The sequence below is a fragment of the Zingiber officinale genome, chromosome 3A (assembly GCF_018446385.1).
Source record: "Zingiber officinale cultivar Zhangliang chromosome 3A, Zo_v1.1, whole genome shotgun sequence".
Classification (NCBI taxonomy): Eukaryota; Viridiplantae; Streptophyta; class Magnoliopsida; order Zingiberales; family Zingiberaceae; genus Zingiber; species Zingiber officinale.
The window spans coordinates 22843358-22868409 of NC_055990.1; the positions used below are offsets into that span (position 1 = coordinate 22843358).

At 34.7% G+C, this 25052-nt stretch overlaps 1 protein-coding gene across 2 annotated transcripts in view; it reads left to right on the forward strand.

Annotated features, from left to right (window-relative positions):
* LOC122051435 (ferredoxin-dependent glutamate synthase, chloroplastic) overlaps positions 1-25052 on the forward strand; it is a 44325-nt gene that overhangs the window by 12168 nt on the left and 7105 nt on the right. For both annotated transcript variants that reach the window (XM_042612579.1, XM_042612580.1), the window contains exons 8-22: positions 957-1049; positions 3455-3600; positions 7166-7325; positions 9723-9833; positions 9904-10119; positions 14403-14560; positions 15741-15870; positions 18887-18945; positions 19059-19164; positions 21726-21822; positions 22395-22510; positions 23019-23216; positions 23304-23414; positions 24546-24785; positions 24894-24992. In XM_042612579.1, coding sequence (XP_042468513.1) covers positions 957-1049; positions 3455-3600; positions 7166-7325; positions 9723-9833; positions 9904-10119; positions 14403-14560; positions 15741-15870; positions 18887-18945; positions 19059-19164; positions 21726-21822; positions 22395-22510; positions 23019-23216; positions 23304-23414; positions 24546-24785; positions 24894-24992 — 2040 coding nt within the window. The remainder of the gene's footprint in view (positions 1-956; positions 1050-3454; positions 3601-7165; positions 7326-9722; positions 9834-9903; positions 10120-14402; positions 14561-15740; positions 15871-18886; positions 18946-19058; positions 19165-21725; positions 21823-22394; positions 22511-23018; positions 23217-23303; positions 23415-24545; positions 24786-24893; positions 24993-25052) is intronic.

Genomic DNA, 25052 nt, shown 5'->3' on the forward strand with positions numbered 1-25052 from the left:
TTCTTAACATGGCATGATTTTAGTAGATGTTGCATCTTTTTTCATGCAGAAATAGGCAGTATCTAATTTGTAAAATGTAAAATAATAAGACAGGATGCAGAAAGACCCAAAAAATAAAAGGAAAACTGGAGGCTACAAAAGACAAAATGGTGCATGTATGGAAAGTGCAACAGTTATAGATGAAGTCTAGAGTCTATAAGGAATTTAAGTTCGTGATGGGTCCTTTGGCTAGAAGATAGAAGCTGGAAGATAGTGTTGTTTATATCTAGCTAGATCCTCCACATGAATAACTTGACAAAAGAAAGTTGCCATAGCCAGTGGGCTGTGCCGCCTGTTCATAATCTTTCCAGTTGGTGCATGTAGTGGGTGGAATTTGATGTGAGAGTTTAAATCACACAGAATTGTGGCAAGTGTTTAGAATACGAGTCTCATTTCAATGTCAGTGAGTTTTAGGATTGGCACTTACTGGGTACTGGACTAGTCTGACTGTATTGACCATAAACATAGAAATGGATCACAGGCAATTATTTTATAGTATACATCTGTAAGGTGTTGTGCTTGCTTGCAGTAGCAATATAGAAAATATTGTTTACTGTAGTCCACTAACGATCCTTGTCTATTTCATAAATATTGGCCATACTAGTAGGTGGAACCAATATTTCGAACCCTAGTGCTGATTTAACTCCAGAATGGATGTCCTTAGTTTTCTGGCCTGACTTTTCAAAAAGCACATCGAGTAAAAATTTGAAGTCCCATAGCAAGACAAGCGCATCATTGTGGGTAATGGTTGACTTGAGAATATTGGAATTTCTAAATTGAATTAGCCTATAGAACACTAATGCCCTTTCCAAAGGATGAGGGTGAATATGAAGACCCTTGTGGTCATCTGGGTAATTGTTTGCTTGAAAACTTCGAAGTATGTTTTGTTTATCATTGTTGCTGCTAACTGTTTTCAGGTAGGGGTTCTGCCGATGGATGAGTCAAAGGTTATATCAAAAGGGCGATTAGGTCCAGGAATGATGATAACTGTAGATCTACAGAGTGGTGAGGTGAGCACGCCTTTTTCTTTCCTCATTTCTTATAGCTAGAGTATGTTATAAAAGGAATTAATATCTTTTCATGATTATAGTTGAACACATGCAATATGATTTGCCATCATATGCCTATTTATTTGGGCAAGTCTATTCTGATTTAACATGAAAAACTGATATGTAATTAGAAACTGTATGTACATAGCTAGAACCGAGTTTCACTGAAATTTTGTGACTAGCTTTCAAATTGTAAGACTAGTGTCACACGGATCAACTTGTACTGATAAGTACCAGTTAATGGTCTCGGTATGATGTTGCTTGATTAGTATTCAATTTTGAGATTAGGTTACTTTAATCTGTCTAGTTGGTAACCAAGTTTAATTGTTTTAATAAGTGTTGTTAAGGAATGGAATATAAATGGATTTTTATTTGAAATGGCATGTCAAACAGAACAGTAATACAAACATTGGGTATCTATTTAGAAATTATTGGGAGCTTTGTATACATCATCATTTTCTTCACCATTGTCATGCCGTGTTGGTCTGAAGAACTATTTTGGAACATTTACATAGGTCTTATTTTTCTACAAAATTTGATGTGAGGCTATAGCATTAGTAATATTTGCACAATCAAATTACTTTTTATTTCTCAATTAGAGTTTTCTGTAGTCTTCTTTTACCTCTTCTATTTTCAACTTTAATGATTCACCTTGGCTACCTATAGAGTGTATTGGTTCCTTTCAAAATGTAGATATCATCTCAATATGTTTTTATATGAGTTGTTTCCTACCTATTCGTCAGGCACACCACAATTTCAATAAAATTTCCTGGTCTAAAGGGCACATGACAATCACATAAGATTTGAAAAGTTTCTCCCATTTCAACCATCCACTTTATCGTGAATGTTTCTTTTTTTTGAGTGGTATATTCAACTCTATCACTCTTATAGAAATCTCATGTCTATCCATGTTAACTAGTCCTTTGATTCTTTCTTATTAGTAAAAGTCTGTTTCATTATTATTCAGTTTTTATTATGTCCTGTTTAATCAATCTACCGGCGTGACATTGCTTGGATGCACTCCTAATTTCGACTCCAATTATTATTGCTAGAGCATACATGTTAAGTGACCATACCTTCAGTTGTAACCGCTAATTTTGAAAACCTAGGGCAATCAACCAACATTTTTTGCTGAAATAAGAGGTAACGAGGGTCATAGTAAAATACAATGTAAGAAATAAACAAATCTGAATGCATTTGAGGAATCCAATAGTCATGAGTACTAAGAACATTCCTCATATGAGTACTAAGAGCACTCCGACCATGATCTACTATTTTTTCTATCCAATCAGAGTGTGTTTGGATTTTGGTCCAGGTTGGGTTTCCTCGCACATTCCCACCAATGATCAAAGAAGTGGTACCAGGTGCCTGCTCTAACATGGGGATGTCTACTGAACAACCAGATATTTGAAACAGTTTTCCATCCAACACACTGCTTCCACCAAGTAATGTGCATACTGGAATACTCGTGAGGATTACTTGATGAGCCATGAACTATGTGCAATGTTGTCCATAGCCTCAGCCTTAGTCATCGGACATATTACTATGTGTTAATATGGATGCCAATCAACATTACGTTGGTTACTTAGTATGAGATAACAGCAGTAATCATTGTTTTCAACATTAATCACACAATTGATATCATCTAGTTATATGATTTCAACTATACAGTGATAATAATAATTTAAATTTGCATGTGTAAAACTAAACATCAGCAATATCTCTAGTATGCCAATGATGACGACTGAAGGATAAAAAAAGCTAAAAACATATAATACGATTGAAGAAAGCATCAGGAGTTTCAGAGGGAGGAGAGTGGTGCAAATCAAGTGGTGTTTGAAACAAGTTGCATGGATCTTTAAATATTAGAGGATGAGGGATAGGATCCTATGTCCAATTGCAGTACTTTCACTAGAATGGAAGCACATCTTTGATCCAAACATAATTTGTTGTCACTTATCACTCTCATTTGCACAGCTCAATGCAGTTCAGTTTGACAATAGGCCAACCCACAATATAAATGAATCATTTTTAATCACTTGAAAAGGGAAAATCTTACTATAGATATATCAAGTCCAAATTGATTGCCTCAGCATTTTCACCTGTCGTCAGCTAGCATCATTTAGCTTAGAAAAATTCATTAAAACTATGAATTTAAATTTTAGATCAAACTGAAGCTCAATTCATTTCAATTAGACCAGTCTAGTTAAATTCCAAGTCATACTAAATTCCCTATTTTTCTCATTTTTTTTTTTATTATGGGTGATAAAGTTTTGTGACCAAATAGTTGAATTGTGTCACATTTTAGCTTCTTCCAACTTTTAATTCATGTTTTTATTGCTATTCTTGTTTATTACTTTTTTTAGGTTTATGAGAATACTGAAGTTAAGAAGAGAGTTGCTTCAGCTCAGCCTTATGGTGACTGGTTACGTGAAAAAATGCGCAATATGAAACCAGGGAACTTCCTTTCTTCTGTTATCATGGATAATGAAACAACCTTGAGACATCAGCAGTAAGGATCTATCACCTTTTACCTAATTTTCTGTTATGTATGCACTTCATAATGTAAGTCTGGGAAGCGTTAATTATTGAAATGCGGGCTTAGTTTAACAAAATCAGAATGTTTGCTCTTTAAACTTTCGCCTTGTGTTGCAGCATTTCTGGCAACCACCCAACTTAGTTGTAGTAACTTGACATTGCCTCTCAGCTGCATATTTTATATTCGTCAAGATGGTTGTCCTTGATGATTTCCAAGGTTTTCCATGTATAAATTACAGATTGTGGAATTATTTTTATTGTGATTTGTGCAAGGTTTAAAATATTTTTCTGGCTCAAAGTTTCAATCATTGACTGAAATATTATAGGTTTAATACCTTGTCATGCCAACACTTAGCACACTTGCATTCTTCAAAGTGTACTGAGATCAACTTAAAGGTGCTGCAAGACTATATTCTTTCCACTTAACTTGTTTTCCTCCAAATATAACCTTATCACAATTAAAAAGTCTATTTAATTAAAATTTTAGAGCATCAAGTGCAAACATATAATAAGCATTTTGACTATTGATATTACCGTATTAATAACTACATGAGTATTGTGTATTGGATGAGAGCATAAGCTTTTTAAAATCCTAGAGATCAATCATAATTTTTTGAGATTTAGATGAGATAATGCTCTTAGAACATTTGATATTAAAATTGGTTTCTCGGCATGTCTATAAATATATCCTGGTTAATTAGTGGTAATGAGACTTGAACTAACACAATTAAAACTAAATATAGACTCATACAAAATTTGAACTCATCTCAATTTCTTCTAATTTTAGCATCACTCCTTTGTTGCTATTAGTGCTTCTCCTCTCCCCCGGCCCCTTTCCTGTTCTTTTTAGTGTACCTAGATCATGTTTGTTAGAATTCCATTATGGTTGGTATGATGGTTTCACTTGTAGCGTTGGACCAGTATACATGGTAATATGGTAAAACATTTTCACTGTTAACATTATAACATAATTAAACCAAAACACTGAACATTTATTGAAACAAATTGTTGAAGCCAGAGCGCTTCATGCCCTTAGTACCACATGATCTGGCATTTTGGTAAATGCATGGTTTTAAATGTCATTTGATGTCAATAAGCATGACTGAAGTGATGTTAATACTAAGACGTGTAAATGCACCTGTGCTACTCATGTTGACATGATTTTCATCGCTTGCAACCAAGACAAGACACGTCTGAACCTGTTTCACAGCAGGTTTTTTATGGTGCTTACCAAGAATGTGCTTTCTTGGTTAGTATAGTTTGGAAATAGCTGTTACTGCACCCATAACTCATCTTTGATTTGATTCCTTCTGGTGATCCAAGGTTGGAGTACTAGAAGGAGAGTGGATGAGAAGAGAGAGTGGGGAAGAGACAATAAGATTCTACTCATGATTCATGCCTCAATTTCATCTACTGGTCATGAAAAATTGAAGTGGAAGGGACAAGGAGATGCACCAATCAGAGCACTCTTGTTGCAAAGAAATTGAGATGAATCTCCTTCAGTTTTAATTGAGACAATTGAAGTCTTCCTATATCCTATGTTTTAGGACCATTATTTAATATGAATCTACATATATTGAGAAATGAATTCCTATATCCTGTCTTAGGACCATTATTTAATATGAACCTTAGAAATTATCAAATTAATCCTACTAGGTTACTACAAGAACTAATCCTCCCATCCAATACTCAATACTCATTTTGGTTTTAGGAAGCTATAATCATTACTCAAAATGCTTTTATATTTTTGATAATTTATTGCTTCAGAATAATCCAATTAATTTTATAATTAGTATAGGCTTAGAGGTATAAGTGATGAGGATTATAGGGTTAAAATTGAGTTGATCACAGAATACTTTGAAGTGTATCGAGAGTCATCTCAGCACTGTATTGAAGTTGTTTGCAGTTGAAAGACTAAGGGCATGTTTGGTTCAGGGATATCACTGATAACCAAGGTTATCCGCTCACGGTAAGCTAGGATGCCCGTGTTTGGTATGAGGTTTTTCTAGATTTCAAAGTTTTTCTCGATTTCGAAACGTTAGCAAACATCATCAATCTCGGCATCGAACCTGGAATAAGAAAACCATGGGTCACCCAAGGTTTTTCTCGATTTCCGAGGTTATGCAATTTTTTTTTTCCGAAGTTACCCTCGGAAGGATCAGAGCCGTCGAGCGAGCTGTGCGGTGCTGGATCGGCAACAGGATGGTGCGGAGATGGCAACAAGCAGATCGCCGTGAAGCTTCATGTGGCGTGCGGAGGAGCGGTGGCCGGAGGTGGCAGCGACAGGAGGGAGCAGTGGGCGGTGCTGGATCAGCAACGGGGTGGTGTGGAGGTGGCAACATGCAGCGGCAGCAGCGGAACATTCCTTCACGTGTGCAGATTGCCGCGAAGCTTCCTGTGGTGGCCGGAGGTGGCAGCAGGCAGCGGCTGCAGCGCAACATTCCTTTACGCGTGCAGATTGCCGTGAAGCTTCCTGTGGTGGCCAGAGGTGGCAGCAGCTACACTGGGCTGTGGAGGTGGCAGCAGCGGCACTGGGTGGCGGAGGTGGCAGCAGCGTGCAGCGGTGGGCAGCGGCGGTAGCGCAGTGGCAGGCGTCAAGATGTGTCAGGCGGTGGGCGGCGGCAGCGGAGGAAATATGACGATGTTTTTTTTTTTTTTTTTAACTTAGGTATTTGATTAAAACTTTGGCTAATTAAATCAATCAACTCCTAGCTATAGTTGGAATAAATTAAATAGACAATCTAAATCCCAATAAAATTATCTAAAAAATTCTAAAATAATAAAAAAAATTATCCAATTTTATTTATTTATATATATCACTATTAATAATAGTATTATCATTATTAAACCAAGGATAATAAGGTAAAGTTATGTTTTATTCCTATAACCAAGGTTATGTGATTGCTAGCCAAGGTTATGTATGATAATTTAAACCAAACGCACCCTTAAAGTTTAGCATGAAACAGTTTTTTAAACTGTGAAATGATGTGTAATAAATTCAAATGAGGATGAATAGCTCCATTGTGAAATCAAATTGGATAAGGATAAATTTGTTAAGATTGGATGGTTAGCATAGATTTTGTTAAACTAGTAACATTTTGTAACCGACTGTACTAGTTAATAACTACCTTATGTAGATTATAACGTATGTGAGATCCATGATATCAAATGTGTTTTATAATCTCGTTCCACACTGAGATATGGGTGCTAACAAGATGGCTCCTGTACCTATTGATTTACCTCAAAGCTGTGTTGGTTCCAGTCATTTATCAGAATGGTTTTCTCCCCGCTTTGAGCAGTATTGAATGATATTTTAAACTATGGTACCAAGTTATTAAAAATCCATTTTCTTGCACAGCAGTTTTTTTTTTTAATTCTTAATTTTGAATTTTGAATATTTTCATCTTTTATTCTAATATAAATATTTCCATAGGAAATTATGGATCTATGCTATAATTCTGATATATGATGATTATGGTAAGAGATGTTTTATTTGTTTTTTTTTCAAAATGTTGTTCCTTGCTTTCTGTTTGGATCAGGGCATTTGGCTATTCAAGTGAAGATGTCCAAATGGTCATTGAAACAATGGCTTCACAAGGAAAGGAGCCAACATTTTGCATGGGAGATGACATTCCATTGGCAGTATTATCTCGGAAGCCACATATGCTTTTTGACTACTTCAAACAACGCTTTGCTCAGGTTGGTTGGTCTAAGTTGTAAGTTTGGTGTAAATGTAATGTGATTATCTTTCTTATTTGGGAAATTAGTTATAAAGTAGCAAGTTATTCATGCATCTCCAACATGGCATTTTATGATTTGTTTATTACATATTTCTATTAAGTGATCACATACCTTTAACTTGATAAATATTTAAAATCTTTTGAAATTTTATTTATTGAAAACTGAATTATTTATCCCTTTAAATCATTTTAAAAACCCAAAATTGACATCACAAATCAATTTCATTCATTTTTGATCCTTTTAGATCATATATATTGTTATGGTTAAACATTTTGTTTCGTGAGATTTATGTTATTTTCAGAGATATTATATTGAGGTATTAGATTCTAGATACTGCATTATACTCATTTCTTAGAAAAATTTAATATCGTTCAATATCATCAATTTCTCTTAGAGAAGTTGCTTTATATTTATACTGATAGATCCCTTGTCTTATCTTTTTCTTGGAAGTATGCAAATTGAGATAAGGCCCTCTCTCACAGAGTCACAGTCAACTTCTCTTCGCACTAAAATAGTTAGAAAATTATTGTGAGATCCAAGTTGAGTCCTTTTGGAGAGTTGTGGACCAATAAAAGGGATTTGTAAATGTCAAGAGATCAAGGCAACTGATTTATTAATTTTCTAGGATCAACTAGGGGTGTAAACGAATTGAATCGAGCCGAATATGCAGAAAAATCTAAGGCTCGAATTCAGCTCAAAATAGGTATATTCGAGTTCAAGCTCGATTCGAAGTTTGAAAAATTCAAATTTTTGGTTCGAGTTCGGTTCGAATTAGGGCTCAGGTTCGAGTTCGGCTCGAAAGATTTGAATATGTTCGCGAACTATTCGAATTATTGCTTGAAAATAGGTACTCAAAAGACTCAAAATTTATTTATTTAATATATATTTAACTTATATTAAAAAAATATTAAGGCTTGTGAATTATTGAACAATATAATTTGGGCTCGAGTTCGGCTCGAAAAAAAGTTCGAACATGTTCGAGTTCGGCTCCAATTCGATAAATTCGAATATGAATCAAATATTTTTTGAGCGGGCTCAAAAAGCTCGCAAGCGGGCTCGATTCGTTTGCACCCCTAGGATCAACTGTTGACCAAATACTAAATAATTTGCTGATGTAATCCTATGAACCCCTTAATTTCTCCACAATCTACATATGAGCCTAAAATTAAGTGCCATAAGCTATGTGCTTCAACTCAGGCTGCTTCAGCTTATGCATTTCATATCTAGGTATAGGTTCTATTTGGTGCTTTTGTATTAGTTTTAGCCAGTGTCAAATGAATTATTATGTTTAATAAGAAATTAGAAATTTCTGCAGAAAATTCAGACTAATGAGACTGTGAGTCTTCTCATTCATGTTCTTCTGTTTTACACATTCGTAAATTTTGAGCTACGTAATGCTCATATTGCTGAATTTTGAGATGGATGACATTTGATCCTTGGTTACTAAATTACTTATGTTTCCAAGTAGACATTTATTCAAATTTAATTAAGCCTGCAAACAATCCTTTTTAATGAACATTTTATATTAGGAATTTCAGCATACAACAACAACTACCAAGCCTTTTCCCACTAGGTGGGGTCGGCTGTATGAATCCTTTTACGCCATTGAGCCCTATCTCCTATTATATCATCAGCTATATTTAAATAAATTTTATCTTGTTTTATTGTTGCTAACCAAGTCTTTTTTGGTCGTCCTCTTCCTCGTTTGATATGCATGTTTATCAGAGTTTCACATCGCTTAACTGGAGCATTTATTGGTCTTCTAAGTACATGTCCGTACCATCTTAAACGTGTCTCTCAGAGTTTGTCCTCAATAGATGCAACTCCAACTTTCTCTCTAATGTTCTCATTCCTTATTTTGTCCATCTTCGTATGCTCACACATCCACCTTAATATCCTCATCTCTGCAACTCTCATCTTATGCTCATGTGCTCGAGTCATAGCCCTCTGTGTAGAGTGTAAACATTCATCTTGAAGTTCCATCCACTGCATGTTATCTAAACATGATTAGATCCTAGATTATGCTTAACATTCGTTTTTTCTTCAACACCTAAAATATATTAGGCACTCTCACAAACAAGCTTTGTAAACTGTTTTATGCCATGTAAAATGGTGACTATCCTTCTACATTAATTTAGTCTGTAGAATACTTGCATCATTCCCATTTTCCATATGTTGAATTTCTGTCATCTGAACTCCTATCAACACAAATTCAGATGATTGTTTTGTTTTGACTAGTTCAGTTTGATGTGTCCTCATCCCTGTTTTCTTCTTCATACATTGACTTCAAATTTATGTTGATTCAGTAGCTGTTTTTCCTTCTTTGTATGTTGCTGATCATGGTCGTCTCCACAGGTCACAAATCCTGCAATTGATCCACTTAGAGAAGGCCTAGTGATGTCTCTTGAGGTCAATCTTGGCAAGCGTAGAAACATTTTAGAAGTTGGTCCAGAAAATGCATCTCAGGTCTGTGTTATTGATTCATCTTTTGTAAACTTTGTAAGCTATTTGGAATTTATTAATACGTCTTTTCCAGGTTATTTTGTCAAATCCTGTTCTGAATGAAGGAGAACTTGATTCACTGATGAAGGACCCAAATTTAAATGCTCAAGTATTGTCCACATATTTTGATATTCGAAAAGGTTTGGATGGTTCAATGGAGAAAACATTGCAGAAGCTCTGTGAAGAAGCTGATGAAGCAGTTCGGGATGGTTGCCAACTTCTTGTTCTTTCTGACCGTTCAGAGGAGCTGGTGAGTATTTGGCTACTGCATCTTTCTTCTTTGTTAACATAAGTCTTAGGTTATTACATTAATTCTTTCAATAAACAAGCATGAAATAAAATGTTTTATTGTATCTTATTGTTTCAATATCTAAAGGTGTTCTATATCTTTGATCTCATGTGTTCCTAATCATACCACAATGAAATGGATAAGTACATAAATAAATTTGCCAAACCATTCTCTTGGAGATTGTTTCAATCTATAAAAGACTTCTTTAATTTGCACACAACAGGAGCAACAAACTTAGGTTACTCCATGTGACCTCCACCTCCAGATTACCATAGAAGAAAACATACTCGATACTTAATTGATGTAGAGTCCACTAAAAGATGTAGAGTCCACTAAATTACAACTGCTATTGTAAGGAAGAAGCAAACTAATGCAAGCTTAGTCACTAGTGGCAATGTGGTCCATCCCATATGCTTTTTCCTTCACCATTTATTGAGCTTCAAATTTGTCAATAGAGCCATCAAAAGATATCTTAATAGTAACACAACCATTTGAAGCCAATAGTAGACTTACCAAAGGAAGGAGTGCCAAGGTTCTTGTATTCTTAGAATGTAATGTAGTCATCTGATTGTTATTGTCTGTCTTGACTTTGAATAAATAGAACTTCTGGGATAATCTGAGGAGTCATTACAGAATCTAAAGCAGAGATAAAAGAATACTGTGGAGACGAGCAAGCATAAAATATGTAACGATAAAGAGGATGTATAATTGTTGCACTTTCAGCTACTCTTTGGGAAATACGAAGGTCATTGTCTGAGGTAGTATCCAGATCCAAAGAAGTTTATGGTTGGGCAGTGGAGTCTGCCAAAGCAGCTACAACTTGCTCAGTACGTGGTTGTCTGATGTTTGTCTATACTAGTTGAGTCTCTGGTATCATTTGCTCTTTAGTAAAGGATGGTTGAATAGATGAAGCACACATAAAAGAAGATGGTGGAATATACTAAGTAGTAGGCATAAGAAACATCTGAGCTTGTTTCATGTATGGTAGGAGGGATGAAGTATATTAGCAGAAACAAGAGCTGGATGTTAACTTATGACGATAACAAAAATAGTCTTTCCCATATTTAGAACACCCAAGAAAATACACAATAAATTGGGGTGAAATAACATCATCCCAAAATTGCAAGCGAACCAAGCAACAAGGTTCTTGCTGTCTCAATTGAATGCCCACTCTTCCTTTTTACATTACCATCCTATTATGCGTATGGAAATTAGATGACTGATGAAGAATACCCTAACTAGAGAAGAAAGATTGAAAGACACTTAAGAAGTATTCTTTAGCATTGTCATTTCTAAGTACAATAGTAGGGATTCCAAATTAAAGACAATGGGGAAAGCTTCAAAACTTTCTTCTTTTTCAAAAAAGTCATGCATGACTAATCAACAACGAAGGTTCTTTTCTAAGTACAATAGTAGGGATTCCAAATTAAAGACAATGGGGAAAGCTTCAAAACTTTCTTCTTTTTCAAAAAAGTCATGCATGACTAATCAACAACGAAGGTTCTAAAGTACTTAAAAAGCAAGTTTTGAAGGGATGGCTAGGGTCCCAATTATCAATATGGACTAAAGAAAAAGGTGCAAAAGTATGGTCATGGACATCGTAGAAGTGACAATCAGACATGCTCTCCTAAATGACACTGCACACATTCAAGAACATGTTTGATTGAGCAAGTTAAGAACTGTCTTTTGGAACTTTTTTTACAGACATAGATGCCTCAGACAACTGTGGGTTTGAAGTGGAGAAATATTGGTCACTAGACTAGATGTATGTATAGTCATTGTCAGTTTATATATTTCTTCAAATTCGTGAATCTTGAATGTTTACAAGTCAACATTAAAGGTTACTGAGAATTTAGCAACTCAGTAAGTTTTTCCTTACAGTACATTTGGAGGAAATTTAGGCAATTGAGAACTGATGAAAGTGGTATAGATGCTGTAGGATCTGAGCAACACCCTTGACAGATGAGAGGGGCCTATCTACTAGAGTGACATGAATAGGATGAGATGTTGGTGTAAGGCCGGACAAGAGAGACAACTCTTGAATTTGTCATCCAAGTGTTGGACTTAGATACATGTGTCATACAAGAACTAGAGACATTGTCTTCATGGACTAAAAATGTCAAGAGAGTGAGATTATGCACTCTGAAATGCACCACTGAAGGTGATTATACTTCTCAGTTGGTATATCAATAGTAGAGAGCTGCCATGAATATCTTCTTGACTGTAGTTATTATTCTTGACACAAATTGAATACACAGCACTCACACTACTAATATTTTTCTTGTTTTTGCTTTTGGGTGAGGTTAACTCCACCTATGATGAATAAACTCCGCGATGGCCGGCCCTAAGCCTGGATAAAAGAAGAGAGTTGCGTTATTTTGTCGGTCAATGTCAAACAAAGGCAAATGTTTTGTCTGGATCCATCCAACTGTTATTTGTTGTGCGAGGTTCAAATTGGTTTGGGTGCACCATCCTCTCCTACTCTTAACCGAACCTTCCACATGCAATTCTAACAGAAAATTCTGCCATACCCTTGTTCACACACATTAAATAAATAATACCATCAGTGTGAAAATATGGATGATAGATGTGAAAATCTCATTATCAATTACTTTGATACATAGATCAATAAGAGCTAAAATTGACAGTTTAGTTGGGTTGGAATGTTTACTGATAGACTACTACCTGATTTACTAGAAAAGAGCAGCACAAACAAATTACCATCAAGAATATTACCAACTCACAACATGCATATTAACTCATTTCATTTCATCCCATGTTTAGAAGGTCTATGACAATTTAGGATCATGATGAAAGCACAAGTTAAATCTACAAGTGCCTAGGACCGAATTGTATGACATGACAAAACTTGATAGTTGAAGTTCCTTATTCTTAACGGTCAATTAGATCCAAACTTATTCTTTAACTTTTAGCTGATAGGAATATTTGGACTTGTATGTCATGACAATCACTAACAAGCACAATTTGCCTAAATGAAGCTTGTTGGAGCCCCTTTGAAATTCTAGCAAAGTGTCCAATTCAACTTAGAGTGATTATTTGAGCCACATGTTGAAAATGACATGATCTTTGGATTGAAATAAAACTTGTTCCCTTGTGATTTAAGGATTAATTGTACATCGTGGATAAAATTTTAAAGACTGGTCATTACTGTCAGAAAATATAGATGCTAGTTTGTGCAATCTACAAATGCATTGTGAGGGTAAGAACCTGCACTTAATCATATTGGTTAATGTTCATATATATAGAATCAAATGTTTCAAGTTGTTTGCATTTGATTCACTGAAGATGTCTATGGTAAGGTGGTATAGATGGAACAAAATATTTCCAGGTTCTCTACATTCAAGTGCACATTCCCTAAGAATGAAAATACACTACCATAGTTTCAAATGTGGTAGACAAATCGACACCGCTGCTCCTGTATTCTTTGTCTAATTAGATGCGAACTCCCATGTTGTCACATAGAATTTAAATAAGTACAGAAATTGCTAACTTTATCCCAACTGAAGGCCATGACATTTGATGTTTTTATTGTCGCAATAAGTGTCTAGTCTTAAAATGTCAACATCGAGTATTAGGCTTGTAGCCATTGAACTCAAACATAGAGATTCTGAGAATCCATATGGCAAACAAGTGGTTAAACCTTTAAACGAACCACTAGAAGAGGGGGAAGATAAACAAGAAATAATGAGACTTCATGTGGTATGTATTTCATCTACACCGACACTAGATAATATGTGTATGTGTGTGCGCACACATGCATGTGTGCATGTTTGTGTGTGTATTATTGAAAAAATAGGTATAAAAATCCATAAGCACTCACATTTTGGTGAAGGCGGTTTTTGAACCCAAGACCTTTGACAATAAACCCTCACCATTCTTGGTAGTTGGCACCCTCAACAGTAGATGATATATGGAAACACAATAATGTTTCTGATAGATTGTGAGGCATAGATATAAAATATGCAAGATTGTCTTAGATTGTGGAAATTGTTTGAATGTAATCCCCCCAACACAAGAAATAACTCCCATTTAAGTCTCTCTTACCCATATAAAGATGCTGGTGCAAATCTCTTCAAACCTCTTTATTAGTCAAAGAGGTGTTTAATCCCCTCCAAATCTGAGACCACAGCATAAATGTAGTTTATTTTGTGTCTAACACAGCATTCTGAAACTGATATTTGCCATTAACCTTTCCTTTTTCTTTTCCTTATAATTTTGAATAGATACCTACTCGTCCTGCCATTCCTATACTGTTAGCTGTTGGTGCTGTCCACCAACATCTGATTCAAAATGGGTTGAGGATGTCCGCTTCAATTGTTGCTGATACTGCACAATGTTTCAGCACCCATCATTTTGCATGTCTAGTTGGATATGGAGCAAGGTATGATTCATCTTGTTAGTCATGCATATGTTCTTGTGTAAAACTTCATACTTACAATCTGTTCTGCTATCCAGATTGTTCAGTTTCTTAAGTTATTTCAATGAGGCTTGCATTCTTTTATTTTATACCACTTGAAGTCTGTGAGCTAGAAATCAATGGACATCATGATGAATATCCATATGTGATCCAATTACATGCTGCCCTACTGTATCTTCCCCTTTGGCCAGTCATATCAACATGTCAGGGTGCGCCAATCTGAGGATTTGCTAGCTGTTGATTGTTTTAAGCATGGAGCCACTATTATCATTATAAACCATAGGTTTTTGGATCCATTCATTGACTACTATATTGATAATTGGACTCGATCAGAATCTTGTGATTGTATTTCCTACTGCCTGCAGTTTGGTAATCTTTGATGGACTCTCACTACTTGTTGATCATTGATTCTAATTTTTTTTACTCCTAAGCATAATTTTCAGTCAATACAATACAAATTTTAGTAAGAAGTGGGGCATGTGCGAGTGTCTCTATTGTTCAATGCATCATATACAACAATTTTCACATTGAAGTTGCACAAGTCTGATGGGAGTAATATTATATGACTAACAACGCTCTCTTTTTTTCAACTAAGCCTATCACTTCTCCCATATGATGCTGCGGAACCAAACCATTTAGTGTTTTACTATTTGATACTCCTTTATATTGGAATGAGTTAAAAATGTTTTGACGTTTTCTTGTGGGGGATAAAGAAATATAATTTAGCTTTTAAGGTTTATCCTTTGTAGTAATCATATGTCTCAGATAATGATGATAACTTGGGGTATCAACATGATGATCTCTCAAGGTGGGTTTGTATTATTGAACCATAGCAATTTTGTAGCTTGCTATACTGTTGAAAAGATCTGGGATGATGTGATTAAAAATAAAAAATCTATTAATTAAGTTGTGATGTACTGTTATTGTGTCCTACCATCATCATCAAGTTTGTCGTAACTATTTAATGTCTGCTAAATAAACCTTATCTCTCCATTGAGCACTATGCATGGCTATATTGTTAGAAAATTTCAAATTCTAGGTTGTAGCAACAGAAGTTGTACCAACTATATCATTTTTCATTGTTGTCTCATAAAGTTGTAAATTCTGGGTATCAAGTTGATACCATTAAAAATGTGCTTCTCAGTGCGATATGCCCCTATTTGGCACTAGAGACGTGTCGCCAATGGAGACTCAGTACCAAAGTTGTTAACTTGATGCGAACTGGAAAGATGCCTACAGTGACAATAGAGCAAGCACAAAGGAATTTCTGCAAGGTACACATTTATTGCAGCTAGCATACTTATTGGGGTAGTGTAAGTTTCATTTTGGACCACATTTAGCTTGGTCAATGGATATAATACGTCTGTGAATTCTCAAGTATCTTTCTTTAAGAATTCTGATTATAGCATTTGAAGCAGGTATTGAAATTTGCAAGTTTACATGTTAATTCGAATGATACATTTACACTCAGGTATATCTATGGCTTGTAATCAAGTTGGTCAAAACTTCCATAAAGCTTAAACTCGTCATATCCTGTATATAATGTTGTCAAGACAACTCGATATTCACAAGTTTCAAAATCCTTGAATACCTAGACATTGCAAACCTCAAATAACTTTGGGCTGCTCATCTTGGAATATGAAATATAAACAATAGTTAAATGTTACTACAAGTTCTGCATCAAATTATTTCAATGTTACGTAGTTGGGTGAGTGCTCACCCTAACGTCTGAACTATTATTAAAAGGCTATATCGGTATCAGTATCTTGATTGCGCTTATTGGAGAACTAATTATTGTCTTGTTACATTCATCTAGGGTAAACCTACAGTGCACGTACACACGTAACCTTGATCTGCACAATTACTGCCTGTGTCTCGATCAAGTGCCGCAACACGTCTCGGAAATCTAGCATAACGAATTCGGTCCTAGACCGGAACGATGTGATTTCGGTATTGTATCGTGCCGTGCCGATATAATTTCGGTATTTTTTAAATATAAAATATATTAATTAAAAACTAAAATATTTAACATAAATATTTAAAAAATAAACAAGATAAAAAATAATTTTTTTTAAAAAAAGGAAAAGATATGAAAATAGATAAATAAATAAATAAAAATTTTATTATAATTTTTAAATTGAAATAAATGAAATATAAAATTAATTAGATAATTTTATTAGGGTTTAATAAAGTCTCTTTAGATTATCTCTATCATAGTTAGGAGTTGATTAAAATAATTAACCTAAGTTTAATTAAAAAAATTTGAAATCGTCGAGCGGAACGAGACGTTTCGCCCGTTTCGACCATTTCGGCACGACACTTTAAACCATGAGTATGTTTAATATTTCACTCTAGAACCAGGCCTAGTTGACTTGTTGGAACAAAATGTTTTTGGTGCTGATCAATGTCCCTTGTGTCAGTACTGTCAATCAACACTTATTATAAGAATATGATTATGGAGTACTGGAGAAGGGACAAGAATAAGAGTAAGAGGAAAAGGAAAGACAAATAAGAAGATTAGGAAGACTTAGCTGCTACTTAAACAATACACAAACCAGACGCAAACTTCCTGATGCCCTCAAAAAATCTTACGTTTATAAAAACAAATTGATACAATTTAATAAATAGGCATGTAAAATTCAATTTGACATTTTATTCTTTTTAGCTAACTCAGTATTAGTTTTCACGGCCTTTAAAAGACCAGATTATCGTGAGTCTTATAAAAGAGGCTCCTTTTAATAAATATTTTAGCACTACAATACTCTTCTCTCTTGCATGAGATCATAGATCAAGGCACTCAGCTGTGTGAGCTGACTAAGACTAGCAATACTAGGATTCGACAAAACCCTTTCCTGTACCCATTTTGGAATGACACAGCATGGGGGCAATTGAGAAAAATGAGCCTGTTGGTTTCATCAGATGAATTGAGCAGATGAACAATGGAAGTGAGGGATGGAAGTAAACAAGGAAGAGAAAAAATGTGTAAGAAGAAAAGGGGAAGTAGTGAAGGCGTTACTCTTGTTTCCATATCTCCAAGGAAGAAGATTCTGGTGATTGCTGCTTGAACTTAAGAATGTGAGGGGATTTGGTGGAGATCTTTTTCTCATAAAAGAAGGGGAGAACATCTACTGCTCGGAGATGCCAAAGATGGCTAGCTCTCATAGAAAGTAATTAGAAGAGGAGAGTTTGCGAGGGGAGGAATTGCAATATTGATAAAAGAATGAGACAAGATCTCGAGTAAAAGCATACTTCTAAGGCAAGGCTGTGAGGACCGAGATCCAACCTAGGAATAGATCCGAGTGTAGGTTTGAATGATTCTAAATTTTTTTGTTAAAACATTTTTGAAGCATGGTCGACAAGTTAAGACATGTATTATTAGCTTTGGATATATAATATTAATATGAAAATTTTAAACAGTTGATTCTAATAGATGAAGTATTATTAAAATTATTGGTATCTATGTGTATTCAAAATACAATATAATTCTTAAGGTGTTCCATCTTTATATAGCAAGTCGCAGCTTCTATAAGAAAATTTATAATTAAAATTGATGTCAATGCCAATAGTTAAAACATATTCTTTGGATATATAATATTAAATGAAAATTTTAAACAGTTCATTCTAATAGATGAAGTATAATTAAAATTATTGATATACTATGTGTATTCAAAATACAATATAATTCTTAAGGTGGTCTATCTTTATATAGCAAGTAGCAGCTTCTATAAGATAATTTATTATTAAAATTGACGGCAATACCAATAGTTAAAAGTTAAAAAATATTCTAGTCTAGGTAGTGGGGTCTGAGATCCTACCTAGGAACAATTAGGACATGTTGGATCAGGAATGTAACATCCTAACCCAATTGAAATCTTATTTTGGTTTTGGAATCTAGATATTGTCTTATGGAATACTATACTTAGATATCTAAAACTATTACTTTGTATGAATTTCATGGCCATCCATTTGAAATTATTTTCTCAAATCTTTTCTTATTACATGTTTCATATATTCAATATTATTTCTACATGAAACCAGTTTTGAGGAATATGATGCTAAATTTGATTGTTAACTAGTTATCCTTAATATGGAAGCTTTTAGAAGGGGTCAAAGTACATTTTTTTTTTACTTTGTTGATATTCCTCATTTAATATGCACTGCAATTTATCATTCAATTTTAGATTATGTTGTCTATAACTATGGAGTCTTATAAATTGAGAGATTTCATTTGGTACTTTTCCATCTCTTTTTGGGCTAATTGTAATGGTTATCAATTCCAAAATTTCCCAGGCTGTTCAATCTGGACTTCTCAAAATATTGTCAAAGATGGGAATCTCATTGCTCTCTAGGTATGTGCAAAAGAAGATGATGCATGAAAAATATAGATTGGAATCTGAAATGGAAATGTTATATAATGATCTTTTCTTACCCAATTGTCTTTGGTTGGTTCCTCTCAAACCAGTTATTGTGGGGCACAGATATTTGAGATATATGGACTTGATCAGGACGTTGTTGATGTTGCATTTTGTGGAAGTGTGTCAAAGATAGGCGGATTAACTCTTGATGAGGTAAGACACTTCAAAGAAGGCATCTCTATATCTGTTTATGTTAAACAAGTATCAAGTGTCTCTCTCTTAGACATCTTTTCACCAATACTATTTTCATGGAAAGGTTAAAATGTTCTCATGAAAACAGTGAAGTGTCCGGAAAATCACAGAAATTTAGATATGGTAGCTTGGTCTGTCTTGGCAGATAGAAATAATGAGATAGTATACAAGAAGGCTATGAAATGATGATTGTTTGCTTGGTGTATATGTCAATTCCAGTGATGGGTGAAAGATAATTTGGTTAGCATTTTGACATGTAATTTTACCTTGAATAACTATGCACTTCAAATTTTTTAGCACATCAGACTTGATGGCTTCCTTGTTCATTATTCTAGTATAGCCTTTTGAACTGACGCAATTTTGTTAACATGGATAGCAAAATACACCCTCCAGTCAACTCTGACTTTATGCAGTATGAATACATTATTATAGGATGAATATATGATCATAATAATCATGTTGATGAGTATAGTTTTAGTTCTATGTAGAATATTTGTTGGATATGTTGGTAGATTCCACGTTTGTGTTAGTGTCAATGTAATTATTATCTTTTGATCATAATCAGTGTTGAGAGAAAAATTAGGATTTCTCCTTCCCAAGAACCTTATGTAGTTATCCCTACTTTTATATTATTGATGGTGGTATTATAAATAATTCTTAACTCTTACGTATCTGTGCTACTCCTTTACTACAGAGAGTACTAGTTACAAATATATCCAATTGATGTCCATGGAATGAACACATGGAGAGAAAATAGATCCAACTTGAAATTTCTACTGAATGGTGCACGTAGAGAGAGGACTTATTTGGTTTGAGGTCCACAAAATGAAATTCACAGAGACATGAGGATCAATTTGACTTCATGTGTGAGGAATTTTGCACACGGAGGGAAGAAGATTGATCCAACTTGAGATCTCCATGGAATGGTGCACAAGAAGAGTTGGGAGATCCATGGAATGATGCACGTAAAGAGCGAGAAGCGAACGTTGGCTTGGGATCTGTCGAATGACATGCTGAGAAATGGAAACTAATCCAACTTGAGAGCTCCATGAAGTAATTCATGCACAGAGAAGGGAGATCTGTTGAATGATGCACACAAATAGAGAACACATGTCGACTTGAGATTGGAGGTAGAAAAATCGGGTGACAAAGATACATAGCCATTGGAAAATGAAATGATGATAAACGAAGCAATGATGTGGTGGAATTAGGTGATGAGCCTCGAGGTCATTTGGGACTCGCATGAAGGGTGAAGTGAGTCTAGGAGTCATTTGGTACTCATGCCAAGGATAACATTGTCTGAGAATCATGCAAAGGACCTTGCATGAAGGAGAAAGACATCGCGTGTTACACATGGAGGAGGTTGGGGAAGACATGCCATGTGTAGAGGTAGAGGGTTGGCATTAAGGGTTAAAATTTTGTATTGTGTCAGGCGAAATGGACAAAATTTGCCATTCTATTTACAACCTAGCACACACAGTGGGCTTCCGGGGGATTGTGGTGACCTTTACCAGGTCACGGAGGCATCGCGATCCTGTGGCGACCTCCGTAAGGTCGCGGAGGCTATCACTATTCCCCAACGACTTTCGCGGGGTCAATCCCGCAATTTTTTTTAAAAAAAACTATTTTGGTTTTTTTTTAATTTTTAAAAATTTATATATTTTTTAAAATTTAATTAATATATTTTATATTTAAAAAATATCAAAATCATATCGGCTCCGAAATGGGTCGATATTATAAACCATGGTTAGCGCCCACATAAAGATGCATTGCATGTGTGTGAAGGTTGGGGAAAACGTTTTGTGCATGGACACAAATTGTTGACACAAAAGATGCATCACAAAGGACACGGAAGATGCACTATGGTAGCCAATCGGGGAAGATGACTCGTGTTCATGGGAAGGGTTGTTATGCGAAAACTTGCTCATCTATGTTATATTATTCTTAATCCTTGTCTTATGTTCTCCAATCGAGAAGTTGAAACTTGCTGCATGGGTTACATGGTGGAGATAACCATAGCACAGAAGACGCTGTATAAATAATAACTTGTATCTAGTGCTTGATAGATTTTGATGCTTGAAAACATTCAGGTTAAAAGGCATAACAATCAACCATTTTGTATGTAATTGGGTGAAATTTTGGTTGATTGATTAAAGTTTTATAATATTTTTATGTCAACCATTTATTTCCTATTTTCCCATTCTAATTTACATTATATCCCTCCAGTAATAGTACATTTTCTAATCTGGTGGCATGCCCTTTGCACTTACTTGGTACCAATTGTTTTTTCCTTCTTTCACCCTCGAAATACTAATCTGTTTATTTGGCTCTAAATTTCCATCAGAAGGTTATTCTTAGTTTTTTAAGAATGTGCTGAGTTACATATCATGTGCATGCATTATGTGTGAGAATAATTGCAACCTCATTTATTCTGGAAGTTTTGTTTCATTCTCTATTTTGTTCCTCATTTCAAGGGAATATTTTTTTGCTTCCTCTGACGGTCTTCTTTTCCATTTTCAAAGTTAGCAAGAGAAACATTGTCCTTCTGGGTGAAAGCATTCTCAGAGGATACAGCTAAGAGACTAGAAAATTTCGGATTCATTCAATTCAGACCCGGAGGTATAATTATATTCTCTTAAATCTAGACACATAATACTTGGAAAAATGTGTAATACAATTACTGATAATTTGATGATTGGATTATTTGGCAAATTGTCTCCATTAGATAATCTGTCACCATATATTTGTGCATCAACAAACACACCTTCATATCTTTTATTCATCTGGTTGTCATTTGGCATGCCTCAGAAAATACATCTTTTATTGGCTTTCTAGTTTATTGTGGTTATTTTCTTGTATACTATTGAAAATGACTATTAATTCATTTAGGCTTCGTGGTTGTCATTTATTCTATACGAGCACTTTTGGATTTACTGAAAGATGGTCTTGGGCTGCTTCTCCTTTGTGATGTATATGCCGCTAAATCTTTTAAAGCTGAATGCTATCTTTGCATTTTTTCTTTTACTCATCCAACAATTGTTATGCAAGCATAATAGAGAGATTCTTTGTTGTTTGACATGCCAGCATATATTTGTCAACATTATAGAGAATCTAATCATTCAATCTACTGGCTGATGGTAAATGTATAATGATCATAACTGCTGATGTATATTCCTCTTGTTCAAAATCAGGTGAATACCATGGAAATAATCCAGAGATGTCGAAATTGCTACACAAAGCAGTTCGTCAAAAGAGTGAAAATGCATATTCTATTTACCAACAGCACCTTGCAAATCGTCCTGTCAATGTGAGTTTGAAATCTGCATTCATTTTTGATGCCTGTTTTATCTGTGACTTGAATCAAGAAGCTAATTGGAAAAACCAATAAGTACTTCCTAAGCATCGCTATTGAAAATTGGAACATACACCTATGCACTGCATGCTATACTGCATTTGTTGTTTCCTGAAATAAGATCAAATATTCAGGTGTACATGTCAAAATAACACTTGTTATCTTAATATCATTGTGGTATCATAGGTGGATTAATTGTGATTGGTGTTAATTAAATAGTTGTATCCATGGTTTATCTTCTGGTTCTGGCATTGATTCTAGATTAGGCTTGATGTGTGCATTGAGTAGTATACTGATATATGCCTTCCAAACACAATGGTTCATACTACATAGAAAACCTATATATATCTATTGTTTGAGAATTAAAACTGTGTATATAAAAACATGACATATTTGAAGCTTTATAAAGTTTACCGATCAACTCTTTCTGTGTGCGTCAATGATAATGACTTCACTTTCTTAGGTTCTCCGTGATCTTCTTGAGATTAAGGGTGATAGAGAGCCTATACCAATTGGACGAGTCGAATCTGCATCATCCATTGCTCAGCGTTTCTGCACTGGTGGAATGTCTCTCGGAGCTATTTCAAGGGAAACACATGAAGCAATTGCAATTGCAATGAATCGATTAGGAGGGAAGTCAAATTCTGGAGAAGGTGGTGAGGTCAGTTTATGGTGAAGAATCATTCTCCAATTTAATTTAATTTCATTTGAAGAAAATATTTTAATTAAATTATCAACTATTTTCCAGGATCCCATTCGATGGAGCCCTCTAACTGATGTCATTGATGGGTATTCTCCAACACTTCCTCATCTTAAGGGCCTTCAAAATGGAGATACTGCTACTAGTGCAATCAAACAGGTAAAAATATTTATATCCAACCTTCTTGACCTTTTAGTTATGATGATAAATCTCGATTTTTTTTTAAAAAAAAATATAAGATAGGGATTTTTGAGTCTTTGTTTTCAAAGCAGAATGTTTCTTGTATCATTTGAAGGAAATTTTACTGCCATTTTTAAATTCACTATTTTCTTATGGCATTTATATCAACCCATGCTTTGAAATTTCATGTCATGCTGGGCTGCATGATTGGAATTTCACTTAAATTTTATATTAATCAATGCAAATAATCTCTCGTTACTACTGTGTTGATCATGCTAATGAGCATCATGTCATACTGACATTGGACCTACTTTGTTACAATTTGTCATGTGTAAAGATGGAACTCATCTCTCATGTACTATCATAGTGATCATGCTAATGAGCATCATGTCATGTCGACATTTTGGACCCACTTTGTTACAATTTGTTATGCATAAAGATGAATTCCAATTATGCCTATTTGTAGCTTATTTCTCCAAAAATTCTAATTCAATCGAATATTTAATTGCTATAGTCATTTTCAAAAACTAGTGGGAGAAAGAAGATTATAAACATAAAATGTAAATTCATCTCAAGGCATTGAAGTTAAAAAAAAAAAAAAAAACTCAACTATCTAAATGATATAGTGCTATTAAAAGTATAAAATGCAAGTGAAAGGGGATTAATTGAGTAAAATTTATTTGAATTTATCCTACACACTTGAGCACATGTCAAAGCTTGTCGAGTATGAATATAACATAGTACAACAAAGATGTAGTTGTTTCTCTATTTTCTAGCTTTTTTTAGCAGATAAATTAAGTGAAAGAAAGTGTTTTAAAAATGTAAAATTCATTTAAATTTATCTCAGCATATGCTAGATGCTCGGCACAACACGGTACTAAAACCTTACAATTATGACTGATGACTGAAGCTCCAGAATGGAACTGCTATTTTAAACCTTGCATCTATCCACAAAATATATACAAATAGAAGGTTACTGAAGTGGTACATAAGAAAAAGAGATTATGATTTGCAAGTTCGCTTACTGATTGTTCTGCAACATGTTTCATGCTGTTTAATTATTTCCAATGTGTCATTTGCATGGTGGATTAAATATGGAAACACTTACAGGTTGCTTCAGGTAGATTTGGTGTCACTCCAACATTTCTGGTTAATGCCGACCAATTGGAAATTAAAATTGCACAAGGTGCTAAGCCTGGTGAGGGGGGGCAGTTGCCTGGGAAGAAAGTCAGTGCTTATATTGCTCGGTTAAGAAACTCTAAACCAGGAGTTCCACTGATTTCTCCACCTCCACACCATGACATTTATTCAATTGAGGATCTCGCTCAGTTAATTTATGATCTTCATCAGGTAAAATTTTGTTTCTAAAAGGAAATCAGTGTTAGACAAATTGTCTTTGGATTCTTTCATTTTATGCTTGACTTATGACTGCATACGGGGACATTTATATATTATCAGGTCAACCCTAGAGCCAAGGTATCTGTCAAACTTGTGGCAGAAGCTGGAATTGGCACTGTTGCTTCTGGTGTAGCTAAGGGCAACGCTGATATCATACAGGTATTTAATATTTACCAAAATGATAGTACCGCTGCATATCTTTTCTTCCAATACGGATTT